Source organism: Heterodontus francisci, chromosome 23 (genome assembly GCF_036365525.1).
Source record: "Heterodontus francisci isolate sHetFra1 chromosome 23, sHetFra1.hap1, whole genome shotgun sequence".
Lineage (NCBI taxonomy): Eukaryota > Metazoa > Chordata > Chondrichthyes > Heterodontiformes > Heterodontidae > Heterodontus > Heterodontus francisci.
The window spans coordinates 11,528,386-11,547,354 of NC_090393.1; the positions used below are offsets into that span (position 1 = coordinate 11,528,386).

Below are 18,969 nucleotides of genomic sequence, written 5' to 3' on the forward strand. Positions count from 1 at the left end.
ACATATGTGAATTGACAGACTGATAAAAATAGATGTTTTCTTTAAACCTCAGATTCTTGAACTATTTCGGGGAAACGTGTTGAAGAGGCCAGTGAGAATTCACACATTAACACCATGGAAAGATTTCTCATTCCCTCATCTCATTTGTTTACACCAAGCAAATGGCTACAACATGAAAGATGTCCCATAGCATAAATCATCCCTCTGCTTCCTCAGCTTCCACGCTATTCATTTCAAACCCTGAATCATTCATTTGTCTCCCTCTTTCTCACCTCATCCCCTTCTGTTGCGCCATCGTCCCTGAATTTTCTTCTACTGCTTGCCTTAGCTACACTGCTGCCTGTCACCACTGGTGTGTTCGAGGTTAAACTCAATCCATTCAATCCCACCAGCATTCTTTTTTTCTTTTCTTTGGCCTCCTTGTCTCGAGAGACAATGGGTAAGCGCCTGGGGGTGGTCAGTGGTTTGTGGAGCAGCGCCTGGAGTGGCTATAAAGGCCAATTCTAGAGTGACAGACTCTTCCACAGGTGCTGCAGATAAAATTGGTTGTCGGGGCTGTTACACAGTTGGCTCTCCCCTTGCGCTTCTGTCTTTTTTCCTGCCAACTGCTAAGTCTCTTCGACTCGCCACGCTTTAGCCCCGCCTTTATGGTCACCCGCCAGCTCTGACGATCACTGGCAACTGACTCCCGCGACTTGTGATCAATGTCACAGGACTCCATGTCGCGTTTGCAGACGTCTTTAAAGCGGAGACATGGACAGCCGGTGGGTCTGACACCAGTGGCGAGCTCTCTGTACAATGTGTCCTTGGGGATCCTGCCATCTTCCATGCGGCTCACATGGCCAAGCCATCTCAAGCGCCGCTGGCTCAGTAGTGTGTATAAGCTGGGGATGTTGGCCGCCTCGAGGACTTCTGTGTTGGAGATACGGTCCTGCCACCTGATGCCAAGGATTCTCCGGCGGCAGCGAAGATGGAATGAATTGAGACGTCGCTCTTGGCTGACGTACGTTATTCAGGCCTCGCTGCCATAGAGCAAGGTACAACCCCACCAACAATACCCCGTTATACTGCATAACCACACATTGCACTTAGCATACTGAAACACTCCATTACAAAACAGTACATCACATTGGACAACAGTAATACATGGGAGGGCTGGCTTATTTTATATACTGAGCTATAAGGCTCCTGTTTTTATTATTGTAAATTATGTGTGCCGCATATAGGAACAGGAGGAGGCCATTCAGCCCCTTGTGTCTGTTCGACAATTCAATTAGATTGTGGCTGATCTGTATCCTAACAATATCAACCTGCCTTGGTTCTGTAACCCTTAATGACCCTGCCTAACAGACGATGAATCACAGGTTTTGATATTTTCAATTGACCCCCAGACTCAACAGCTTTTCTGGGGGAGAGAGTTCCAGATTTCCACTACCCTTTGTGTGAAGAAGTGCTTCCTGATATCGTCCTTGAATGGCCTGGCTCTAATTTTAAAGTTCTGCCCCTTGTTCTGGACTCCCCCCACCAGAGGAAATAGATTCTCCCTATCTACCCTACCAACCCCTTTAATTATCTTAAACACCTTTTGATTTAGAGATACAGCACTGAAACAGGCCCTTCGGCCCACCAAGTCTGTGCCGACCATTAACTACCCATTTATACTAATCCTACACTAATCCCATATTCCTACCACATCCCCACCTGTCACTATATTTCCCTGCCACCTACCTATACTAGGGGCAATTTATAATGGCCAATTTACCTATCAACCTGCAAGTCTTTTGGCTGTGGGAGGAAACCGGAGCACCCGGAGAAAACCCACGCAGACACAGGGAGAACTTGCAAACTCCACACAGGCAGCACCCAGAATTGAACCCGGGTCGCTGGAGCTGTGAGGCTGCGGTGCTAACCACCGCGCCACTGTGCCGACCTCAATTAGATCACCCCTTAATCTTCTATACTCAAGGGGATACAAGCCTAGTCTATGTAATCTGTCCCCACAATATAACCCTTTGAGCCCTGGTCATCATACATTTTACGTATTTTTCTACAGTGCATTAAAATCTAAATATTTGTGGAATGGAATTACAACATGCAATAGTAGCATGTTACTCTGTTAATGCATCTTACTGCACACATTCATAAAGTCAAGATGGCATGGCTATGGAGGATGGGAAGTATCTAGCTATGATGGTCTTCCCGTCATGAGTGGAGGATAGGCTTGATGGACCAGCTGGTCTTTTCCTGCCCATCATTTCCATATTCTCAACCCAGAGCAGTGCAGTGAGTCAATGGGATGGTGTAACACATTGGCATGCTGTGGCATGGGCACGGCAGGGATGTAGATTAACACCCAGTATTGCCCACTGCTTACCATTGGTGAACACCAAATAGAATCCAGGCTGTTCCTCCTGAGCACGGAGAGTGGAGGGTGATCTATGGCCCACCTTCGCATAGCTTCTAAGTTCTGCTTTAGAGTGGAAAGGCCTGAGGAGAGACGCTTCCCCCTTCCCTTCCAGTTGCAATCAGCCCAAAAGACCAGGCTACAGGAAGACAAAATAAAGCAACAAAAGATTTGCATTTATATAGCACCTTTCACAGCCACCAGATGTCTCAAAGCACTTTGCAGCCAATGAAGTACTTTTTGACGTGTAGTTAATGTTGTAATGCAGGAAAGGCAGCAGCCAGTATGCGCACAGCAAGATCCCACAAATAGCCATGTGATAACGACCAGATAATCTGTTTTAGTGATGTTGATTGAGGGATAAATATTGGTCAAGACACCAGGGAGAACTCCCCTGCTCTTCTTCAAAACGGTGCCATGGGATCTTTCACATCCACCCGAGCAAGCAGATGGGGTCTCAGTTTAGCATCTCATTGAAAGACGGCACCTCTGACAGTGTAGCACTCCCTCAGTACTGCACTGGAGTGTCAGCCTTGATTTATGTGCTCAAGCCCCGGAGTGGAGCTTGAACATAGAGCTTTGTGACTCGAAGGTGAGAGTGCTACCAACTGAGCCACAGCTGACACAATGCAGGGTTTTAACAGATTAGGAAAATAAAAGCTACACAGTGGCGCAGTGGTTAGCACCGCAGCCTCACAACTCCAAGGACCCAGGTTCGATTCTGGGTACTGCCTGTGCGGAGTTTGCAAGTTTTCCCTGTGACTGTGTGGGTTTCCGCCGGGTGCTCCGGTTTCCTCCCACAGCCAAAGATTTGCAGGTTGATAGGTAAATTGGCCATTGTAAATTGCCCCTAGTGTAGGTAGGTGGTAGGGAATATGGGATTACTGTAGGGTTAGTATAAATGGGTGGTTGTTGGTCGGCACAGACTCGGTGGGCCGAAGGGCCTGTTTCAGTGCTGTATCTCTAAAAAAAATGTCAAAGGCAGCACAAGAATTGTTCACCTCTCTCCTCCCCGGGATAGCCCCTTTGATTTCGTGTGAAACATAACATTTGCTCAACCTGGTCAAAGCTTTGACACTTGTCTGATCTTCATGGGGCCAAAGGGTCAGGAATAACAAAATAACACTGCATGTGTCAAGGGAAAAACAGCAGGGGAAATATAACCACTGAACATGGTACATCTCCCCCCAACACCCCTACCCCCTCCTTTTGGTGTCACACCCTGCTGAATAATGAAAGTGTCTATGTGTTAAGGTGGTCCTTAATACTGTGTTAGAAGTGCAGCTGTCTGGTCCCACGGGACCGAAAGCCAATACCAGTTCAGAAGGAAATATTAAACAAAGGGCTTGACTGTTTCGTTTGCCCCTTTTTTAACATACAAAATGTGATACTTTCAGAGGCAGCCACTGGCCTCACCTTAAATTAAAGCGACTGACTGAAGCTGACGGTACTCCACTTTGTGCAGGAAATGTTGATTGTCCTCTGTAACGCACAGCCTCCTCTACAATCGTCCGCCGATACGTTTATTCATGAACAGAAAGAAAGACCTGCAATTACATAACACCCTTCACAACCTCAGGTCATCCTGAAGGGCTTCGCAGCTAACAAATTACTTTTGAAGTGTGATCACTGATGCAATGTAAGAAATGTGGCAGCCAGTTTGTGCACAGCAAGCTCCCACAAGCAGCAATGTGATAACCACCAGATAATCGGTTATTTTGGTGATGTTGGTTGAGGGATAAATATTGGCCAGGACACTGGAGAGAACTCCCGTGCTGTTCTTCGGAATAGTGCTGTGGGATCTTTTACATTCACCTGTGAGAGCAGACGGGGCCTCAGGTTAACATCTAATTTGAAAGACGTCACCTCCGACAGTGCAGCACTCCCTCAATATTGCACTTAAGTGCAGCCTTGAATATGTGCTCAAGTCTCTGGAGTGGGTCTTTGAACTGATGACCTCTGATTCAGAGCAGGGAATGCTGACACTCTTTGGGATAGGACAAGAATAAATACACTATTTGGGAAATCGCCTTCTTGTGTTTGACTCTTTTAGCACACGTTGATGATTGACTTGTAAGTGATACTGGTTGAGGGATATACATTGTTGCATTTCCTACATTACAATAGTAGCTACACTTCAAAAGTACTTCATTGGCTGTAAAGCACTTTTGAGATGTCCTGAAATCAGGTGAAGTATGACAATGAGAATGGTCCAGGCCCCTCACTGGAGCCAGAGTGGATCGACCTGGGCTGCTAACAGTGTAATCTCTTGTTTACTATGTCAGTGTGTTGGTTCTGTTTCTGCCCTTCACATCCGCCCCTTCCAAAAAAGTGTGATTTGACCCTTCAGTAATATTCTTAAATAACACATTTAAATAAGAATATCTGATTGGCACATTTATTTGCTACGTTATCCTTTCACACTTAGAAGCATACTCAACAATTACAGCTTGCATTTATGTAGCACTTTTAACATAATAAAACATCTCAGGTGTAATTATCAAACAAAGTTTGACACTGAGCCATATAAGGAGTCATTAGGAGAGCTTGACCATGGAGCTAGGTTTTAAGGAGTCACTCTGCAACTGTAACACCTAGAGTAAAGTCTGTAAATAGTTTGCTCTGTACCGTATATAATTCAGCTGAGATCTTCAACCAACTGGACTCCATGCATCTCATTTATGTTGCACCTGACAACATAAAGAACATAAAGAAGACTGGGCAAGGTGAAAAATCAGCCGCCAATTCACTATCAGCCCGTTTCACACTGCTGTGGCAACCAGTTTCACCACTTCCATATGTCCTGAATTAAGAACGGTTCAGGTTGTCATCCTCATAAGCTTATTTGATCATTATTGATCATTATTTTCCTGATAATGTTGTTTCATATTTCGGGACTTCTGAAGACTATAGAAAGCCTCCCCTTCCTTTATCAGACATTCTCTCTGAGCTACTGACTCCTTCAGTCAATGGTTTAGTGTGCTGCAATACATTGCAAATCTCTTTTTGCACATTGAGGGTTACCACTCCAAGCTTTAGACTTGCTCCAGCTGAGATGAATGGCTTTTGCTTGCCGTCTATGATCTGGAACTCCCGATCTTCGTTCTTGTCATTGCATTGGGCTCTCAGAGTAGTTTGTCCTCTTGGCACTAGTGTGGTGCCATCATATAGCCTCAACCTTACTTTTGTGAGCTTCATTTTTGGATCGCCATGTTGAGCTGCTTTGCACACGTCTGTAAACGTCATGATGTTGCATGACGCCGGTGCCTATCTGATACTTTATGTTGACTTGATATTCTGCTTCTGCAGTCATCATTCCAACAGTCACAAACCATTTATCACCTATCGACCTGACTGAACCAACCTGTTGTATGGTGTGTAGTGATTCGTCAGACTCTTCGGCTGATATCTCTCCAGTGGCCATCTGTACCTGCTTGTTGTGCTTCCTTCTAGCTGAACACTTGTGTGCAAAATGATTCAGCTTCTTGAAGTGAGAACACTGCTTTCCCCCAGCTGGACATGCCTTCTTTTCCTTTTGGTGATGTCCTCTGCAGTATTTCACCCTCCCCTTTGTCCGTGATCCTTTGGCCCTTTTGGCCTGGAATGTCTATCAGCATAATGCAAGGCCTGGTCTCTTCTGCCATGAATATGCTCTAGCTGCTGATTTACAACCTCAGCACTTGTGCAAATGTCGATTGCTTTCCTCAGAGTCAGTTTCTCCTCTCTCAGTAGATGTGTGCTCACTGAGGCATCTCTGATGCCTAATACTATCCTATCTCTAATTAGATCATCTTTTAGTTGCACAAAGTCACAGGATTCTGCAAGCTGTGTTAATGCTGTCACATATTGATTAATGGACTCTTTTTCACTTGGGCCCGAATATTGAATACATACCGTTCATACGTTACGTTCACTTGGGGTTCAAAGCATGCCTTCAAGGCCTTCAAAATTGCTGCTGTCCTTTTTTTTGTTCTTCGGAGAGATTTAGGGTGGAATACATTTTGTAACAGTCTTTCCCCAACAGTGATAAAAGTATAGCTACTCGTAGCTGCTCTGTTTTTTTAGTTAAATCTGTCGCAATCTCGTAATTTTGCCATTGCGAGTGGAAAACTGCCAGTTCTGCTTCATATCACCTTTTATTTTGACCAGAGCTGGGAGAGGAAGATTTTCCGACATTGTGTCTTACCCAGTGCTTTCAGCACTTCTTTGTTCATTTTCTGTGGCTTCCTGTGACTTTTAGCAGCTTTCAGCAGCTCTGAACATTCCTGTGTTCCTCTTCAACGCGCAATCTCAGCTCCATTGATCCTATGTTAGAAACTCACAGGACAACAGTCTTGCCTGTACTGTAGCTCTCTTGAGCTGCCTCTGATGGATGCCTGTAGTGAGTGCCTCATGGTAGAGGTCACATGGCTTTGGCAATCCAGGAGACACATGAGTACAGTATTGCATTTCTGTCCCAAACAAACTAGATCATGCTGATCTGTGCCTTTGCTCCATATCCCTTAATATCCTTAGAAACACATTTCTATTGCTCTCAGCCTTGGAAAGCTCCAATCGTTCCCCAACATCCATAGCCTCTTGGGAGGGAGTTACAAATTTCCAAACTTATCACCCCCTGTCCTCTTTCACCTGCATTGGTTCCAATCCGCAACGCCATGCTTTTAAAATTCACATCCTTCATTTCCATGGCCTCACCCCCTCCTACCTCTGTAACCTCCTTCAGCCCTACAACCCTCCACAATCTTTGCACTCCTTCAATTCTGGTCACTTGCCTATCCCTGCTTCACCACTGGGGGCTGTGCGTTCAGCTGCCTGGACCCTAAGCTCTGGAATTCCCTCTTAAACCTCTCCACCTCTCTCTCCTCCATTAAGATGCTCTTTAAAGCCTACCTCTTTGACCATTCTTTTGGTCACCTGTCATAAGAAATCCTTGTGTGGGGGATTGGTGTAAAATTTTGTCTGATAACGCCCCTGTGAAATGCCTTGTGACGTTTTACTATGTTAAAGGCGCTATATAAATGAAATTTGTAGTTGTTGATTGACTAGTGACAGTAAATGGCCGCACATGGACTGCCACTTGAGATCATTGATATATTAGGTTACTGAATCCAACTGCATGTTTATAGAGATGTGCCCAGCTCAGCGAGAAGAGAAGGTGGAGAAGAAGGAGGAGGAAGTGTGGCCTCGTCTTTGGAGTGATGAGGGGGTGGTCTTTTGAGGAGAGGGTGAACAGGTTGTGCCTATACTCATTGGAGTTTGGAAGAATGAGAGGTGATCTTATTGAAACATATAAGATTCTGAGAGGGCTTGACAGGGTAGATGCTGAGAGGATGTTTCCCCTCATGGGGGAATCTAAAACTAGGGGGTGTAGTTTCAGAATAAGGCGTCGACCCTTTAAGACGGAGATGAGGAGAAATTTCTTCTCTCAGAGGATCGTTAATCTTTGGAATTCTCTACCCCAGAGAGCAGTGGTGGCTGGGTCATTAATTATATTTGCTGAGAGAGACAGATTCTTGAACTATAGGGGAGTCGAGGGTTATGGGGAACAGGCAGGAAAGTGGAGTTGAGGCCACAAACAGATCAGCCATGATCTTATTGAATGGGGGCCTGCTCCTATTTTTTATGTTCTTATGTGTTGAAGCCTGTGGACAGATTGTCTGCCATCCTGCTCTTGTAACAAGGGGCCGAGCGTGGAAAGGGGAGAAAGATGAAGGTCGGTGTTTGATATGAGACCAACAAGCTGATCACTGCCTTTTTCCTGCCTCTGTTTTCCAACAGCTATCGACTGCATCGTGGGTCCGTGGGGCCCCTGGGCTGAATGCAGTTCCCTGTGTGGAATAGGGAGCCGAGACAGAGGCCGACTAGTTACCATTCCACCCAGAAATGGAGGAGCTCCGTGTCCCGATTTGAGGCAACGACGAGGTTGCTATGGACACAACCCTGACCGATGTCACTCAGTTAAAGGTACAATACTGTATTCTACCTAATGTGACTCCTTTAATGTAGTGAGCAGTGGTTTCAGGTCAACTGCAGAATTGGTGATAACGATTAAAAAATACATTTCACTGTCAGAGGGGCAGTACCGAGGGAGCGCTGCACTGTCAGAAGGCCAGTACTGAGGGAGCACTGCATTGTCAGAGGGACAGTACTGAGGGAGCGCTGCACTGTCAGAGGGACAGTACTGAGGTCCGCTGCACTGTCAGAGGGGCAGTACTGAAGGAGCGCTGCACTGTCAGAGGGGCAGTACCGAGGGAGCGCCACACTGTCAGAGGGACAGTACCGAGGGAGCGCTGCACTGTCAGAGGGACAGTACCGAGAGAGTGCTGCACTGTCAGAGGGACAGTACTGAGGGAGCGCTGCACTGTCAGAGGGACAGTACTGAGGTCCGCTGCACTGTCAGAGGGGCAGTACTGAGGGAGCGCTGCACTGTCAGAGGGACAGTACCGAGGGAGCGCTGCACTGTCAGAGGGGCAGTACTGAGGGAGCGCCGCACTGTCAGAGGGACAGTACTGAGGGAGTGCTGCACTGTCAGAGGGACAGTACTGAGGGAGTGCTGCACTGTCAGAGGGACAGTACCGAGGAAGCGTTGCACTGTCAGAGGGGCAGTACTGAGGGAGTGCTGCACTGTCAGAGGGACAGTACCGAGGGAGCGCTGCTCTGTCGAAGAGGCCACAATTTGGATGGGACATTGAACCGAGGCCCCGTCTGCAAGTTCAGGTGAATGTTAAAAATTGGTCCCATTCAATGAGTTCTCCCATTGTCTCAGCCAACATTCATTTACCAACCAAAACCAAATTCACTCAATGGCAATTGTGAGATCTTACCGTGCACAAAATGACTGTCATGCTTCCCTACATTACATATGTACTCCAGCAATCCTGTGTAAAGACTATCCAGCCAAAGAGAACATGTTAACACTATGGAGACCCATCATGTTAATGTCATACATTCAGGTCTGGGAGGGACTTCATCTCCTCACCTGTGTGCAAAGGCAGCAGGGCTGGTGGATGACAGAAAGTGAAATCAGTTCGGACAATTTCAGCCAAACCACTAGTGACATGGACCCAGGCCATCTAACGTTCCCAGAGTGGGCAGTGGGAGAGTGGACTCTTGAGTCCTTGCATGCAGAGAGGTGCCTCACAACCTCAAGCACACATCAGGAGATCAATGATGCTCTTGATTTTTCCAGTGCCCTCTTGCAGGATGTGAGGCCCCTCATCAGTTAGGAGGACTATCTTAAATTACAATCTCAATCAGAGGGGCTGCGAGGTGTGAGAAGTGCAAAGTTCATACAGGTACATTGTGGGAACGAAAGCACATTATTAGGGCAAAGTGGCCTTCCACACAGTTGCTGTGCAATACCTGACCTAGAATTGGTTGATATTATCACTGGTGTCTGTTTTCAGGATATGGGCAAAGCTGGAATGGCCCAACATTTATTGCCCATCTCTAGTTGCCCTATGGTGGTGGTGGTGGTGGCCTTCTCCTAGAACCACTGCAGGCCCTTTGGGAATGGTTCTCCCACAATGGTGCTGGATTGGGGAATTCCAGGCTACTGAGTCACTGAAGATGTTTTACTCTCCAGCTCCAGTCTCCCGAATAGACAGACCTTTTTCTCCCCCGAAGAAAACTCTATCAATCCTGGAGTAGTGACTAAACCCTAGTGACGAGGTTAAAGAGGCCTTGAAAGCAACCTGGGAGCAGATCATCCTCTGAGTCTCAGTTGGAGACATCAGAACATTGGAACAGAAGGAGACCATTCAGTCCCTCAAGCCAGTACTACCATTCCATTAGATTATGGATGACTTGTATCTTACTTCATCTATCCATATGGTTCCATATCCTTTAATACACTTGGCCTTACAAAAATCTCTCAATCTCAATTTTGAAACTTTCAGTTGACCCCCAGACTGAACAGCTTTTTGAGGGACAGAGTTCCGGATTTCCTCTACCCTTTGTGTGAAGAAGTGCTTCCTGAAAGGCCTGGCTCCAATTTTAAGCTTACGTCCCCTTGTTGTGCACTCGCCCCCCCCCCTCCCCACCTGAGGAAAACATTTCTATCTATCCCATCAAATCCTTTAATTGTCTTAAACACTTCAACTTGATCTGCCCTTAATCTGTTCTCAAGGGAATTTGAACCTAGTCTCTGTAAGTAGTCCTAGTATTCTAATCCTTCTAGCTACACTGGGAATGAATAAAAGGCGGGGGCTTGTCCGACATACATTAACGTCAATGCCCATTAAATAACAGTGTAGTAACCCAACCCCATCCAGCTGTGGTGCTTTCTGTTCGATTTGATGCAGAACTTTCCCTGATGGCAGCAGAGAGAGGGTGTTGGTGGGGTTGGAGTGGGGGGGAGGTGAAGGGGGGCACAGTCCTGGTGGGTTGATGGTTGGGTCGGGTTGCTCCTGACTGATCCACCACCCTCCAATTTACTGAAGGTAATATTTTCCTCCCGACTGCTGAGGGAGCTGAACGCTGTTATGCGATGCGGGCGATGCCATCATAACAATGGATGGATGCAGGAGGGAGAAAGGGAAGGAGAAATTATATTCATCCAGGAAGTGTCAGGTCCCAAAATAGCTCAGGAATGAGTGAAAAAGAAGCTCTAAAACCAACGGGGCATCCGAGCACAGACTCAGTGCTCATTAAAGAGCAGTGGTGATTCCAACTGTAGAAGGGGAAGGGGAAGGGGTCATGGTGCTGAAGAGGTCAAACCCCAGGTGGGGCAAGATGGAGAGGCTTTGCTAGCTATGGTTAGATTGCAGCTGTGGCTCAGTGGAAGTACTCTCACCTCTGAGTTTGAAGGTTGTGGGGTTCAAGCCCCACTCCAGAGACCTCAACATACAAATCCAGGCTGCCCCTCCCAGTGCTACTACTGAGGGACTGCTGCACTGTCAGGGGTGCTCTCTGTTGGACGAGATGTTAAACTGAGCCCCTGTCTGCCCTTTGAAGTGAATAGTAAAGATCCCAGTGTCCTGACCCATTATCATCCCTCAACCAATACAGATTACTTGATCATCCATCTCATCGCTGTTTGTGGGAGTTAGCTGTGGAAAAATTGTTTCCGACGTCACTACACCTCAAATATAGTTCTTTGGCTGAAGAGCATTTGGGACGTGCTGGAGTTTCTGAGGATTTGCCTACTGAACGATAGAGAATTTCTGAGCTTTAGAATGATTGAAGGTGACGAACAGGTTATAAGTGAATGAAATAACCTCCTGGCACATTCTGAACTTGAATCTCTTTACAGAGGTGGCTAAGATTTTGCCTGACTCGTACAAAAGGAACTTCAAAGATCCCTGGAAGAGGCCTCATATGATGGCAAAGGAGCAGAAACCAAGGTAACAACGTTTTGCAGAGATTCAAGCTGTTAATATTTTGCTGTTCAATAGTTTTCTTGCCTTTGAAGCGATAGCTAACTGGGGTCTTTCTCACCATTTGTCTGTCTAATTGTTTGGGGGGAGAAATGCAGTAATGTGAATTTTTTTTCCTCTTCGCTTTGGTTTTCTTTTTACAAAAAAATTAACATTCAACTGATGCTGCTGGTGTCATCAGGGGCCTTGGTTTGGAGGGGTTACCTTGTCCTGTACTGTGGTGATAAACTAATGTTGTCAATTCAAGATGCCTTGGCATTTAGGTCATCTCAATTGTGGTGTTAATTCTGTTCAACCAGGCAGAAGGCAGTGTTGAGAGGGTAGTTGTTCCTCAGCTGTCCATTGATGATACAGCCAGCATGGACACAATGGGCCGAATGGCCTCCTTCTGTGCCATAATTGACTCTATGATTTTATCTTCAAAGCTACTTCAAAAGTGTCTCACTTCATTTCTAGTAGATTACTTTTCTTAAGAGTAACTAGCAGCTGATTTCATCTCTCCATTTCTTGCCTTCACATTCTCTTTGTTTCTCTCTCTCTCATTATCTTTTTCTCATTCTTTAAGTATACATATAGAAAGTAATTTAAAACCCCAGAGGGATGGTAAGGTGGGGAAGTGTTGAGTAAAAGGGGTCTGGGGTTTCATTCAGGGGAACTGGAGTCTGATGGGCAGCCTGTCCAGAACGTGGATGTGCCAGCAGCCTCCTCCCTTTCTCCTCCTCTGAGGTGCCAAGGACCATGCCCTCATGATAGCCAAGTTGTGTGAGATACAACAGAACACCACAAACTGGGATACTTGCTCTGGCGAGTACTGAAGGGCTTCTCCCGACTTGTCCGGGCAGTGGAACACTGTTCCTTATAGCAGCATGGCTATCATTGTATGAGTGTCGGTCATGTGTGGAGGGGAGTCTGCAGCCAGGTGTAGAGCAGGTAGCCCTCAGAACTGAGTAGCCACTCTCTGGGTCAGTTGGACGATTGTTGGAACAGCAGACTGACACAGGATGAAAGCATCATAGCTGCTGCCAGAACAGCGGGAAATCGCCAACGTGATGTGCTGGGCATGATCGCACCTTGACTTCACCTAGAGTGAGTGGTAACCTTTGTGGTTCTGGTACATCTCACCTGCAAAGCCACATGGTGCAGTGGATGGCACCCTGCACCATGGGGAAGCCTTAAATCCTGCAAAGCCATGCGCCCACTCCTCCTGCTTCTCTCTGTTAGTGAGAGGACTATGAAGCCCCCTCTCCTGGTAACCAGAGTTTCTGTGACTTCCCGGATACAGCATTAGATGTAAAACTGTGAAATGTTTGCAATGTCATCCGTTCCAGCCTGGAAGGATCTACAGGTGAAAATATTCAAGACCATGGTCACCTTAGCAGCTACTGGCAATGCTTTTCTTGCCCTGCTTGGAGGCTGCATGTCTGTTTGCGAGAGGTGACCACCTCCTTAGTGAAATGCAGCTGCTGAACGCACTGCTCCTGGGATAGGTACAGGTGGGAGAAGTGCTCCCTTAAGATCCGAGCTGAGTAAGGCCTCCTGCTGAGAGCCGCCCTCCTGCTTCTCCTCCCTCTGTGTGCGGCTTGTCTTCCCTGCTCCCTCTGCTCCATCTCCCTCTGATGCTGTAGCCCAAGGGGCATTGCAGCTGTAGTTGCCCCAAGACTGGGAGCAAGTGGTGTATTCAAAGGCCTGTCAGAAACACAAAACACCGTCCCCATGTCCTGCACCACTCCCTGCTTCACTTCATCAACTTCTCAGAACTCCTCCAACAACCTCATATTTCCACTAACACTGCAAGAGCAAGTAGATATTCACGAGCAACTATCCTGCAATTGGATGGTGATAACTTTAAATAGAGGTTGTGAAGAGGACATAAGGAGGCTACAAAGGGATATAGATAGGTTAAGTGAGTGGTCAAAGATGCTGCCAGAACTGCTGAATATTTCCAGCATTTCGTGTTTTTATTTCAGATTTCCAGCATCTCCAGTCTTTTGCTTTTATTTTACTGGACTAACACGTGGAATGGGCGGGCTGTCTTATGAGGAAAGGTTGGACAGGCTGGGCTTGTATCTGCTGGAGTTTAGAAGAGTAAGAGGCGGCTTGATTAAAACATGTCAAATTCTCAAGGGTCTTGACAGGGTGACTGTTGAAAGGATGTTTCCCCTTGTGGGAGAATCTAGAACGAGGGGTCACTGCTTAATAATAAAGGGTCATCTATTTAAGACAGATGAGGAGAAATCTTTTCTCTCAGAGGGTCATGACTCACTGGAACTCTCTTCCTTAAAAGGCAGTGGAAGCAGAGTCTTTGAATATTTTTTAAGGCAGAGGTCGATAGCTTCTTGATAAGCAAGGGGGTGAAAGGTTATTGGGAGTAGGCGGGAATGTAGAGTTGAGGTTACAATCTGATCAGCCATGATCTTGTTGAATGGCGGAGCAGGCTCGAGGGGTCGAGTGGCCTACTCCTGCTCCCAATTTGCAGGTTTGTAGAGCTGGTTGGCGTCCTTTGTACTGCTGAACACATGTTCTGTTGTGTGTGTTCACTGGACTGGCAGGTCAGGCATCAAATCAGTGTTAGATGCTGAGTGACAGCAAGATCTGCTCACACTGCATACTTCCAGTGCACACACGTAATTCCCGCGCTAACGACCTCAACAAAGTGGCATTCAGTGCAGGTCACACCAGAAGTGGTTACAGCGGCGCTAACGGCATTTCTCACATCAACTGGCACCTGTAGCACCGAAACTACTGGCACTATGGAGCTCAATTTTGCAGAATGGAAACCATGTATGTCAACAAAATTGCCTGTAATGATGTAGTTGCAGGTTTTGGCTGATAGGTGATGCTGTGGAATGACTTTCTGAAGTCAGTCTCCCAGATTACTCACCAATTTATATACAAAATAATTGTGTGCTTGTGTGTATGTATGAGTGTAGGGGTGTGCGTGGGTGTGTGTGTCTGTGCGTGTGTGTCTGTGGGTGTGTCTGTGCGTGTGTGGCTGTGTCTGTGCGTGGGTGTGTCTGTGCGTGTGTGTCTGTGCGTGTGTGTCTGTGTGTGTGTGTCTGTGCGTGTGTGTGTGTGTGTGTCTGTGCGTGTGTGTCTGTGTGTGTGTGTGTCTGTGCGTGTGTGTGTGTCTGTGCGTGTCTGTGTGTGTCTGTGCGTGTGTGTGTGTGTCTGTGCGTGTGTGGGTGTGTCTGTGCGTGGGTGTGTGTGTGAGTGTGTGTCTGTGCGTGTGTGTCTGTGCGTGTGTGGGTGTGTCTGTGCATGTGTGTCTGTGCGTGTGTGTCTGTGTGTGTGCCTGTGCGTGTGTGTGTGTGTGTCTGTGAGTGTGTGTGTCTGTGCGTGGGTGTGTCTGTGCGTGGGTGTGTGTCTGTGCGTGTGTGTGTGGACAGAATTTTACAGCCCCCCCATAGGAGCGGGCTGGTGGCAGGGGGGCCGTAAAATTGAGTGAGAAGTGGGGGAGCTGTTCCCAATGCCTTCCCACCCTCACTGCAATTTTATGAGGGGTGCAGCAGCGAGAAAGGGCCCGTCCACCCCGGCCAATCAAGGCCCTTAAGTGGACAATTAACTGGCTCTTAAGGGCCTCCATCCACCGCCAAGTAAAACCTGGTAGCCTCTTTGCAGGGTGGGGAGGGGGGCCCTCCTGATCGGGCACCCTGTGCCCCATGGAGGGCCACCCCCGAAGCCCCAATCACCCCCATTGAAAGAAGGTTGCCCACTCCTCAACCGAACCCTCCCTTACCTCACTGGGACCCTGCCGATTGTCCCCAGCAAAGCTCCAAAAACTTACCTGTCTTCTGGGGCCGGCGTCCCTCTTGCTGCTGTGGCTGGGTTGCAGTCCCAGCAGTGGCCACCGCTCCCTGTGGCACTGCTGGGACTAAGAGCTGCCGGCCCGCTGATTGGCCGGCAGCTCCATTAGGCGGGACTTCCTGCCTCAAGGAGGTGGAAGCCCCGCCCAAAGCCAATTAAGGGCCTGGAGAGCGAAAAGTCCCGGCGTGGTTTTCGAGGCCTGGCTGGTGGGCGGGGCCTCCTGCCCAAGGTAAAATTCCAGCCTGTGGTGTTTGTGCACGTGGGTGTATTTCTGTGTGTATGTGTCTGTATGAGTGTGTCTCTGTGTTTGTGTCTGTGTGTTTCGGTGGGGGTGTGTGTGTCTCTGTGTGTGTATTGCTGTCTGTGTGTCCCTGTGAGCGTGTGTCTATGTGTGTTGGTGTGTGTGAGTTGATGAGTGTCTATGTGTATGTCATGGTGTGTGTGTGTGTGTGTGTTGGTGTGTATCTGTGTGTGTATCTGTGTGTGAGTGTGAGTGTCGGTGTGTGTGTCAGTGTGTATGTGTGTTGGCAAGAAAATGTGCTATGCTGAATGAGGACTTTTTAATTCATCGGTTGGAAACTTGAAATAATCTTTTAAAAACAAGAGACAGAAAGAAACTAGTTAAAGTCACTGCTAAACAGCTAAAAATGGCAGCCACTATTTGCATCTAAATACCTGACACATCAAGGTTACAAAGAATAGATGGATGTCTGAGCTAAGCCACCAACAGAACAATGCCTCATGAATTTGGAATCAGCTAACAGCTTCTTCTAATGGCAAAACATTCAAAACCGTCTTCGAACATTAACAGTGGAAGATAAACCCCTCTAGTGGTGAACATTGAAACAATGACTTGAGAGAGATTGAGAATTCCTCAGCTTGAATCTAATTAAATTGCAAACGAGGACACTGGACAATCATGTGACCACCTCCCCATCCATGAAAAACTAGCAGTCTTTTGCTTCAAAGGGACAAGCTCCTGAGTCTTTGGTGTGTGCAGAATCCAGAGGGGGTGTCGCCCTCTCCCTCTCTCTCCAGGTGACCTTGGGGCGCTCGAGGCTTGCCTGCTGGCTAGAAAAGATCCAAGAGAAAGTCCCCCGGGAAGAAGACCACCTGCTGCACTGACTCCAAGAACATCTACCAACCAAGAATGTCAGGACTCCAGAGTAGGCCAGAAGACAACTGAATTAACCAACACCACAAACTGTATATTCTTTTTATTTGGAGTCATAGTGTCATACAGCATTGAAACAGGCCCTTTGCCCCACTGCGTCCATGCCAACCATAATGCCTATCTATACTAATCCCACCTGCCTGCATTAATTTCATATCCCTCTATGCCTTGCTCATTCAAGTACCTGTCCAGATGCCTCTTAAATGTTGCTACTGTTCCTGCCTCCACCACCTCCTCAGGCAGCTCATTCCAGATACCCACTATTCTTTGTGTGAAAAATTTATCCCTTTAAACCTCCTCCCTCTCACCTTAAATCTATGCCCTCTAGTTTTAGTCACCTCTACCATGGGAAACAGACTCTGGCTATCTACCCTATCTATGCCTGTCATAATTTTATATACCTCTATCATGTCCCCTCTCAGCCTCCTTCACTCCAGGAAAAACAGACCCAGCCTATCCAATCTCTCTTTATAACTCAAGCCCTCCAAACCAGGCAACATCCTTGTGAATCTTTTCTGCACCCTCTCTAGCTTAATCACATCTTTCCTGTTGTGCGGTGACCAGAACTGCACACAGTACTCCAAATGCGGCCTAACCAACGTTATGTACAACTGTAACACGACGTCTCAACTCTTGTACTCAATGCCTCAGCCAATGAAGGCAAGCATGCCATACGCCTTCAAAATTTGATCCAAATTCTATTCCAACCACTATTCCCCTCCACTCTGTAATCTATTTGTTTGTGCCATTCTCATGTGTGAGTGAGTAAAAGTGTAGTGCAGTTTATTATCTTACTTAGATCACGTTTTTGTTTAAGTACAATAAACTCACCTCTCACCACTCAAGAAAACCTGTCCGTTTGGTTCTTTTATGTGCACAACAAAGGTAAAAGGTGCTGAAGTGGTAAGCACATCCATTATTTAAAAAGGAATAAGCTCTGTTGCGATCAAACGAGGAGGAGGACAAGAGGCGAAACTTGCGATCCCTCCTCACCTGATTGTAACAGTGTCAGTGTGTGTTTTCATGTGTCGGGGTGTGTATGTGTCTGTGTTTTTGTGTATCTGTGTGTGTGTGTCTCGACATGTGTTCCAAACCCCAGGCTACTGTTTTGTATTTGTTTGTGGGATGTGGGTGTTGCTGGCTAGGCCAGCATTTAGTGCCCATCCCCAATTGCCCTTGAACTGAGTGACTTGCTAGGCCATTTCAGAGGGCATTGAAAAGTCAACCACATTGCTGAGGGTCTGGAGTCATATGTCGGCCAGACCAGGCAAGGATGGCAGATTTCCTTCCCTAAAGGACATTAGTGAACCAGATGGATTTTTACAACAATAGACAATGGTTTCATGGTCACCATTAGACTAGCTTTTAATTCCAGATTTATTAATTGAATTCAAATTTCACCATCTGCCGTGGTGGGATTTGAACTCACGTCCCCAGAGCATTAGCCTGGACACTGGATTACTACCATAAGCAATGCCACTGGAGACCAACTGGTATTGAATTTTCTTTTCCTAACTGATAACTTTGGTAAGGGTGTTGCTGCAGTGACAATGGGCAGGTTGTAGTTATGTCAACCGTGGCTCAATGAGTAGCACCCGAGCACAAAATCTAGGCTGACACTCGAGTGCAGTAGTGAGGGAGTGCTGCAGTGTTGGAGGTGTCGCCTTTCAGATAAGATGTTAAACTGCGGCCCTGTCTGCCCCCTCAGGTGGCTGTAAAAGATCACATGGCACTATTTTAAAGAGGAGCAGGGGAGTTCACCCCTGTGTCTTGGTTTGTATTTATCCCTCAATTAACATCATTAAATAGATCTAGTTATTTATTTCGATGCTGTTTGTGGGATCTTGCTGTGTGTAGATTGTCTGCCAGATTTCCTACATTACAACAGTGACGACACTTCAAAAGTACATCATTGGCTGTAAAGCATTTTGAGACATCTTGAGATGCTGAAAGGAGATATATAAATGCAAGTCTTTTGCTTTTTTTCATTGGATGATGGATTGTATAGTTGGAGCTGATTCGAATGCAGGTGGAGGGAACAGATTGTGTGAGACATCCTGAAATATGGTTACTTTTCCCATCTATGAGGATGGGTCCATCGTTGCTAGTAGCCTCTACTGAGTGCTCAGTTTTCATGTGTGAGCCCAGCCATTGAGTGCTTGGCGGCTGTTCGACTGTGTAAGCATCGCAGCAACGACCAAAAATCTACA

The 18,969-nt window shown here is 47.0% G+C and overlaps 1 protein-coding gene across 2 annotated transcripts in view; it reads left to right on the top strand.

Moving 5' to 3' along the window:
• Positions 1-18,969, top strand: part of si:dkey-178e17.3 (somatomedin-B and thrombospondin type-1 domain-containing protein) — a 126,127-nt gene that overhangs the window by 84,359 nt on the left and 22,799 nt on the right. For both annotated transcript variants that reach the window (XM_068055543.1, XM_068055544.1), the window contains 2 exons: positions 8,183-8,368; positions 11,658-11,748. In XM_068055543.1, the coding sequence (XP_067911644.1) occupies positions 8,183-8,368; positions 11,658-11,748 (277 nt within the window). The remainder of the gene's footprint in view (positions 1-8,182; positions 8,369-11,657; positions 11,749-18,969) is intronic.